The sequence below is a fragment of the Lipotes vexillifer genome, unplaced genomic scaffold, assembly GCF_000442215.2.
Source record: "Lipotes vexillifer unplaced genomic scaffold, Lipotes_vexillifer_v1.1 scaffold972, whole genome shotgun sequence".
Taxonomy (NCBI): Eukaryota; Metazoa; Chordata; class Mammalia; order Artiodactyla; family Lipotidae; genus Lipotes; species Lipotes vexillifer.
This window is the reverse complement of record NW_006769413.1, coordinates 533,551-542,151: the sequence shown is the minus strand read 5'-3', so window position 1 is coordinate 542,151 and position 8,601 is coordinate 533,551. Positions and strand designations below refer to the sequence as shown.

Here is an 8,601-nt window from a genome sequence, read left to right as displayed (position 1 = left end):
CTCCCGGACCAGGGACAAGTGGGTCCTAGAAAGGGGCTGCACGTGCGCAGAGGGATGCGTTGGTAATTGGCACATGGACGGCTGGGGCCCTCCTTTGTCCTTTGACCACCTCCATGTGGAAGATTCTCTTTTCCTCCACTTCGTGTCTCCCGAGTCACCTGTTCACACCCGTTTCTAGACCCAGAGAATTTCAGCTGGAGGATTCGCACTCTTCCCGGTTGGGCTGAGTAGAGGAGAGACTGGAGGGAGGCAGGAGAGGAGGGGAACTTCTCACCGACAGCCTTACGGGAGAAGGGGAGACGGAACGTCCGGTGGGGAGCACAGAGCAGAGGCCTGGGGGGAAGGCCGGCAGGGCCGAGCCAAGTGCTTACTCGGAATCACCCTGTGTCTGGAAAGGGTCTCTTGGAGGAGACGTGACTGTTGGGCCTTGTAGTAGCCCAGCCTCGAGACCGAAGAGCCCAGAGGCAGCGACAGAGATGACAATTTGTTGAATAGGGGATCTTATGTGTCCAAAACAACATCCTGCAGCGACTCCCCACTGTGGATGGAAGGTGGCAGGCAGGACACGGCAGCAGTTTTCGCTACTCCAGGGGAGAAGGAGGCTACCAGTTACAGGGGGAATTGGCTTCAGGTGGGCTCCTCAGTTACCAGGCAAACCAGCAGCTGGGGCAGGGGCAAGCACATAGGTAATTAGTAGTTACTGATTAAGGCCTATGATTAAGAGGTTTGGATGGTCATGTGAGTGAAGCAGGGCCTGGTCGAGCTGGGGATGTACAGAGAGCAAGAGAACAGTCATCTTGAACGGCCTGACCATACACTCCACCCCTACACACCCTATATGACCCTTACAATCTTGGTCTGACCCTCTTCCGCCATATCCCTGGGGTCAGGTATGCAAAGGGCACTGCAACCAAATACCACAAATGCAACGGAGCCAACAGCTGCTAAGGAGTATCAAGAGTCCAAGAGGTGGGAAGACTTTGGAGCCAGGCGCTTATTGGGTCAACTTTTCATGGAAGTCCAGAGGAGGATGACAATAGCATCTCGCTGTAGACCCAGCAGTCAGACTTACCAATGGCGAGGCCACCGCTGCTGTGCAGTTACCAAACAGATTCCCTCTGCTCAGGCTAGGGACGAAATATAGATATGTTTTACAGGCACAAGACGGGGGGGGGGGAAGATCATGACCCTGAAGCCAAATACAAGCAGTAACAGCATTCTGAGATCACACCACCCCTACCTGTGGTCTGCATCGCAGCCTGCAGTCCCACACCGTCTGTCCACCCTCAGTCCCCACAGCCAGTGCCAAATACTGGAGAGGGCGTATAACAGACCATAGGGTTCATATAATGGTGCTTTCTCCAATAGGGGCCTGAATTAATTACCTTAGTGGTGTTAGGCAGGGCCAAGTGGAGGACAGCTGAAGCCTGTAAGTCCCTTTCTAATCCTATTCCCCATGAAGCAGCAAACCCAAACCGCCGGGGACCTACCTGCCAGTCCCAGGCCATTTTGTACTGGGTTCCCCTAGGTACAGGTCTGGTGGCCAGGGTGAAAACAAGTTATTGTCCTGATCAGTACTGGTCCTTCGGTGGTCAACAGTTGAACTTGGATGGTGTTGCCTAGTTGCTTCTGGGTTAACGTGCTGCAGGCACTGGGTCGACTGCTCCTGCTATGTTCAGTTATAGCTCGGAGGGGCTTAGCGTCCTGGTCCACATGTCAAGAGAGCGGGTTTCCAGTTTCACTAGCTGGTTAAGTGGCCCATTCATCCCTCCGCTTAGCCTGGCAGCAGGGGCGTTGTAGTGCAGGGGGAAGTGCCAGTGTCTGTCATTTTTATCAGCCCATGCCTGAATTTCGTGGCCCATAAAGTGGGTTCCTTGGTCACTATCGGGGTCCTTTCCCCGTAGGGTCGCCCCGCCACCATCCACTGCTGGGCTATCCACTGTATCCATCCAGATGCTGTCCGTTGCAGGCCGGCTGGCCACTGCTGCCCACCTGCACCGATTACCCCAGGCCAACCCGTCAGTGTACGAAACCTCCCAAGGGGTGGAGCCTGTGCCTTCTTCCACTAACGGTGGTATCTCAGGAGGATCAGCTGTCTCCGTCAGGCCGGTGGGGTCCTCCATGGTGTAGGTAACCAGGCCTCAGCGTGTAACTCTGCACTCGGTGGGCCAGTAGGTCAAGGGCTACGTTGCCTTCAACAGACATGCCACTTAGTTATGGTTTGGACTTGTGCATGCCCGGACTTGGGCTTCTGGAAGGTATCCTTTAGCCACTCAGCTGTGGGATCCTGAGTACGTACAGTCACCAGGGTGCCTCCTGGGATGTCTTTCACCTGTTGTGAAGCATTGTCGATTGCACAGAGCTGTTGTTCCATCCCACAGCACCGTTATTCCGCCCCCTTCCACGGGTGGGACCAGAACCCCAAGGGCACTCTTGTGATTACGCCGTTACCACAGGCCCCAACCAAACCGTTTCAGGTAACTGGCCACGTCCAACTCACAAGCGTGTCCCTGAGTTCATATCCCTAAAGCCCTGGATCTGTTTAACAGCCACCTTGGCTTGGGTGAAGGCATCTTCCTCCCCCGGGGTCCTCTCCCACTGAGCTCCCTTCTTTACAGGCTTGAACAAGGGTCAAAAAGTTTGGGCCAGATGCGGGACGAGAGGCCTCCAACAGCCCAACAGCCCTAGCCAGGTCTGTAATTGTTTTGGGGTGGTGGGTCACAGGTGTGCTTGCATTTTGCCAGTAACTGCTGAGAGTACCACTTTTGGCTTAACCTGACCAGATAACACCCAAAGGTCATCCAGGTCTTTGCCTTCTCTCTGCATTCTCCAGCCATCCCTCTGCTGTCAAATGAGCTCCAAGCGTGGGGGCTGCTACTTTGAAACGAGAAACAGACCCTGAGGTTAACAGAGTATCACCATTATGATGGGAGAGAGAGGCATCCCTCCTGATGGTCTGCTGCCTCCGCTCTGGCGGGGAAAAGAGCTCTTCATCTGCGCCTGGGGGACAGGGAGCTCGATGACCTCGTCCCAGTCTTCTTCATCAGTGCTCTCTGTAGGGTCCCACGCCTTGGGGTTCCCACCTGGACAGGCCCCAACCATCTGGACTCCCTGTCGGTGGAAGCTGCCTTCCCTTCAGCCACGCGGCGTGGTGGGCTGAGTGTCTGCTTCCCATCTTGTTCCCTCAATCTGGCCATTAACGTTCCAGCAGTTTTGGTTTGGGCCAGCCTGGCATCCTACCTGTAGGCCCCTAACCTGAGCCTTGGGCACTTGCTCAGTGTCTGGGGCCTTTCTCAGCCTCCAAAGCAGCAGCCGGCCCACAGCCACGGCCACCCCTTCCACCGTCTAGCTTCTTTTACCCTACTCACAGTAATGGCAGCGACATCTCTGCAACACCCTCAAGGTGGTCTGTGGATTCGCCAGTCTCTTGGCGGCCCTCATTCATCAAGGACAGACGCCACAGGGCCCCGCACACGAGTGGATGGCCACCCCCCGGATTCCTCACAACGTTCCATTGCCCGTCCTTGTTCCCCGACATCTCGGTGCGCCCGGGAGTTTCCTTGGCTTCTCGGCTGGCTCGCCAATTGTTGGGCTGCACTCCCGCAGGCCTGCAAGCCTTGTAGTGGCCCAGCCTTGAGACCAAAGGAACAGCCCAGAGACAGTGACAGAGACATCAGTGATTTGTTGGATAGGGGATCTTACACATTTGAAGCAACATCCTGGAGCAACACCCCACCGTGTGCGGCAGACAGGACTCGGCAGCCATCTTTGCTGCTCTGCGGGGGAAGGAGGTTACCAGTTATAGGGGGAATTGACTTCAGGTGTGCTCATCAGTTACCAGGGACTAGTTAAGCCCTACAATTAAGAGGATTAGATAGTCATGGGAGTGAAGCAGGGCCTGGTAGAGCTGGGGATGTACAGAGAGCAAGAGAACAGCCATCCTGAGTGGCCTGACCATACACGTGACATTTCCTTGAGTTTAGGTCAGCGTGTGCTAGAGTTTGGGGCTGTGTCCCCAAAGGCACACCAACTGAGACACCCTGGCCAACTCCTTTTTTAGGTGTTTTTAGGTGTCTCTAAGGGGTGTTTCTCATGAGTAAAAACACCTGCATGGGGTGGTGGTTACCTGAGGGTTCACTATACAAAAATTCTCAAGGTGTACGCTTTACCTTGTTGTGTGTAGGCTACACTTCAACTCAGGACACAAAACAGAAACCCCCTCCAGTGCCACTTGGGGGCTGAGATTTTGTTCACCTGAAGGGCCCCATCACCAGAATTTGATTCAGCAGGTGAAAGGGGGAAAGAATCTGCATTTTCTCCTGCCATCTAGATGCTGCCAGTCAGGACCATACTTTGAAAACCACTGGCCTAGAGTTTTCTAGGTGGAGGGAAGCCAGGTTGCAATTAAGAAGTATTTCTAGGGCAACATTTTCAGCAAACTGCCCAAAGAGATCTTGGTCAAGAGGGACATGACTCTCCAAGGCTCCAATGACTTGCTGTGATTTCTTTTCCATTCTAAACACTCATTTTCATACCTAAATTTTTATTCACTGTTTTTTTCCTAAACTGTTTTCTTATCAAGCACCGCCAAAATTGTATAAGCTTCAGACCCCACATAACCAGGCCTATGCCTGCTCAGTCGATATCCATTAAGTCCTTCTAAGGAGAACAGGCCTGAAGCAGGCTTTGGAGTTAACAGTGGCCTTGAGGTAGGGAAGGAGTCAAATGAGGTTGCTGGGCAGGTGGGGGCCCTTGTGTGCTGAAAGGCTGCAGCTGGCTGATGAATTAAGAATGTACAGACTTGTGACCTGCTGAGTCAGGGGGCACAAGCCACCCACGCGGGGGCGGCAGGCAGCTCCCTCGGCATCCAGCTCCCACTCTGGGGAAATGATACCCATGGGGTCCTTTTGACTGAAGGCAGTTTCAATACATCCACACGAAGGAAGTAGAGCCACAAGATTTATTGTTTCAGATCCCAGACGCCAGGGGGCGCAACGAGCCAGGGGAAGGACCATCCTCCGTCCCAGATCCTGAGGGAGAAGAGAGCAGGGTACCAAGTACCTATCATAAAGCGGTAGGGGTGGAGGTCACCAGCTTTTTATGGGTTTAAACGCTGAGTGGTTATTTTAAAAGGTGCCTGGGAAAAGCAAAGTGGGAATCCTAAACTCCAGTCTTTATGTCCACACTTTGGGTGTGAGGAGGGTTACCGTGCTATCACATGCCTCAGCAGCAAGCCTGAAAAACAAAGCTGCTTTCCTCAAAAGGTGCTTCTCTCATCACAACATGGCCTACAATGATGCGTCTCCTGTTCAGCGTGGCCCTCCCCTGTGTTTTCTAGTAACAGTAGCCCACAAAGCCCCTGGTGGCTGTGTGGTGAGGCTGAGACCCTCAAAGATCAAGAGCCGAGGCCCCAAGGGATTAAACAACTTGCCCAAGGCTAAGTGCCAACCTCCCACAAAGCAGGCTTGCCACCTTCCCCCAAAGGGCACCCTCTCTGCTTCAGCCCCTGGAACGGGCTGGTAGCACAGCTGGGAGGCTCAGTGGGACATCTCTGAGGGGCAGGTCCGGAGATGCCCTATGCTGGTCCCCACCCCTGTGACCCCCACCCCAGACTCCTCTGAAGAGAGCTGGGACCTAGAGGAGGCCCTTCTTGCTCCTAAGGTGATCCCCAACCGCAGGATCCTACTAAGTGGCACGGAGGGCCAGCGGCCAGTGGCAGCACCTGCTCTCAGCCACACGGCGCTGAGTGGGCCCTTGGGGTCAGCCCAGGGCTCCTGCCTGGGCCCCAGACCAGCCACTCCCTCCCCTGCTCCAGGGACCACCCTCCTCCTGCCTCCCAAATTCACTCCCAAAGTAAGCAGCAGCAGCAGCAGCCAGCCAGGCTGGGCTCCACACCACCTTCAGTCACGCTTCTCACCCCGATGCTGCCAGCAGACGGGGACTGACGGGGGCTGGGGGACCACTGCACGCAGGGTGAAAGGAGGCTCTGAGGCACAGGGCTCCCTGAGAGCACAGGAGAGGAGGCGGGGCCGGGGGAGGCGAGGCAGGCCCCCAAGACCCCTGCACACACGCAGGCCGGCACTGCTGGGAAATGAGGCCGAGGGCCCGCAGCCGAGGGAGGAGACCGGGCTCCAGTGCCTGGGGGGAGGCAGGGCGGGGCGTCCCATGGGGAGCGAGGGCCCCTTTCCTGGGAACAGGCCTGCTGGTGGCAGGCAGACTGAGGCTGAGACAAGGCTGACTGAAGAGCCTCACGACGTCCCCACCCCTAGTGAGCGGCTCAGGGAACAGCCCAAGTGCGTGAGAACTGCCTTCGGCGGCCACTCAGAAACCTGCAATCAGCCTCATACGAAGGGGTGCCACGATCCTGCAGCGGGGAGGGAGGGAGAGCTTCTGGCAGACGGAGGTCAGAGACCACCGCCAGACGCTGAGGTCAGGCCGGTGGGTGGCGGGGAGGGCTGGCCTCTGGCTGCCCACGGTCAGGTGGCTCGACACCCCGTGCAGCCTGCGGCTGGGTGAGGATCTGGGGTGCACGCAGCCCTCCGGACTCAGTGTCGGCTGCTGACGTGGAGGGTGTAGAAGGCCCAGGGCTCAGGGACGTAGATGACGCCCGGGTACTTCTTCCTGAGTACGGGGTCATTCCACAGCCAGGCGACCCAGAGCGCCACGAGCAGGAGGGTGAGGGCGAAGGAGGAGAGGAGGAAGAGGCCGTTGCTGTCCAGGAAGAGGCGCTTGCGCTTCTGGTGCAGGACGAGGGCCAGCATGGCGAAGAAGGTGAAGATGAAGAGGATGAAGATCTGGCCCTCGGTGACCAGGTACCTAAGGAGGCCCGCGCGTGAGCGGAGGGGGGCGCCGTGACAGCCCATCCTGCCCGGCATCCCTCCCTCTACCCAAGGACCAGGCTGCCCACCCCGTCGGTCAGATCAGCGCGTCAAGTGAGGGGCTGAGGCAGCCACTTCACCCTGGGCCATGGCCCATACGCAGCATATTGATTTGGCTTGTCGAGTTACTATTTTTTAAAACATTGAGTTTGTTGCCAGTATGTAGATAACAGGTTACCTGCCAATGTGGAGTTCTGGTTTCCCTGCTCACGTTAGGCTTGTATTCCCACATAACAATAACTGATGAGGAGAAAGCAGCTGCTGCCGTTAGAGAGAGCATTGTTCTGCAGCTTGCCACAGTCCCCACCGCTCCCTACTGCCTCACTTGATGCCTGCTTCACGCATTTCTATTACCAGCTTGGTTCCTAAAGGCGTCTGAGTTTGGGAATGCAGTTTCAGCTGATGGTAGTTGTCATTACTGTCTCGTTGAAGGCTGGGACGGTCTCATCTCCCAGGGTTCTCTCCATCTCTTAAGGCAGTACCTAGCATGTGGCCAGGAACTCAGTAACACTGGCTAGAGGGCTTCTGAGAGGTTATCTTGTCCACTCCCCTGCCTATAGATGCTGACCCATCCCACTCAAGGAACTACATAGCTCCGCAACTTAGTGGCTGTGTCACCTTGGGGAATTTACATGACATCTTGGAGCCTCTGTTTTCTTGCTAATAAAGGGGGCATAAACGGCCCCATCTCTCAAGAACTACATACTTGGAAAAGCATATTGTTCAATGAACGGCCTCCTGTAGCTATCACTCTGGTAGTGCTATGGGTAAGAACGGGCCGAAGCTCCTTCCCACGTCTCACCTCTTTCCCTCCAGCTGTAGTTGCCACCCATTCCTGTTAATCCTGCCCTCAGCGGGCATGCGGATTTGCCCTGGTGGACCCCCACTGCTGGCCACGGGCAGCCCCTGGAGGTGGGCCGGAGCTGGCCCCAGGAGCGGAGGCCCTTTTCATTTGGCTGGAGGCTTCCCACCAGCTAGTTGTTTCCAGGACACCCACAATCCCCAGGGGAGCCTTTCTCCAGAGCGGAAGTGACAGAGGAGGGGTAGGAGCCTGGCTGAGGCCTGGAGCCCCTGGAATGGGAAGAGAGCGCTGGAGGGAAAAGGAAACCAGGCAGGGAGCCCCTGAGGCCATGGAATTCCCCACATATCTGTCCTTGTCATCTCCATGATGCTCCATAGTTTACAAAGCCCCTTCCTCTCCCCCTGGATTCTCACCATGTCCTAAAAGGGAGACAGGTGGGTATTATTCCCATTTCACAGAGGAGTAAATTGAGGTCCCAAGGCCTTTACAGGGCCTGGTGTCGGAGATGGATTCTATTGGCCCCGAGGCTGCACTCTGAATGTGAAGAGGTCACACTCAGGCCTGGCTTCCTGGTCACAGAGCGGCCACCATAAGGCAGTCACAGTCCCCACTGAAAGAGGAGGAAGCAGGGACCTCAACAGGGAGAGTCTCACCTGGGGTCACACAGCAGCACCCTGCGGTCAAGAGCACATTTTCACTCTCTGGCTCACTAAGGGCTCCCAGCCTCCCCGCACCCCAGGTCCAGCGTCCACTCACCAGTAGTACAGGCCGCTGGGCACCACGAGGGGCAGGGCTGCCCCTGGCATTGAGCTCTCAGCTGTGGTGGGAGTGAAGCAGCCGCTGAAGTACATGAAGAGGATGAGGAAGAAGGGGATGTACCTGCAGCAGGGAAGCCAGTGCTGAGCCGCCCGCTGCCCCCCC

The 8,601-nt window shown here is 56.3% G+C and overlaps 1 protein-coding gene across 2 annotated transcripts in view; it reads right to left on the bottom strand.

Annotated features, from left to right (window-relative positions):
* Positions 1-6,541: 6,541 nt before the first annotated feature.
* CLN6 (CLN6 transmembrane ER protein) overlaps positions 6,542-8,601 on the bottom strand; it is a 17,050-nt gene continuing 14,990 nt past the window's right edge. The window contains exons 6-7 of one of the 2 annotated variants that reach the window (XM_007445602.1): positions 8,437-8,559; positions 6,542-6,816 (exon numbers count right to left, since the gene is read on the bottom strand). In XM_007445602.1, the coding sequence (XP_007445664.1) occupies positions 6,546-6,816; positions 8,437-8,559 (394 nt within the window). In that variant the 3' untranslated portion in view covers positions 6,542-6,545. The remainder of the gene's footprint in view (positions 6,817-8,436; positions 8,560-8,601) is intronic. The other variant, XM_007445601.1, reaches the window with a different exon arrangement.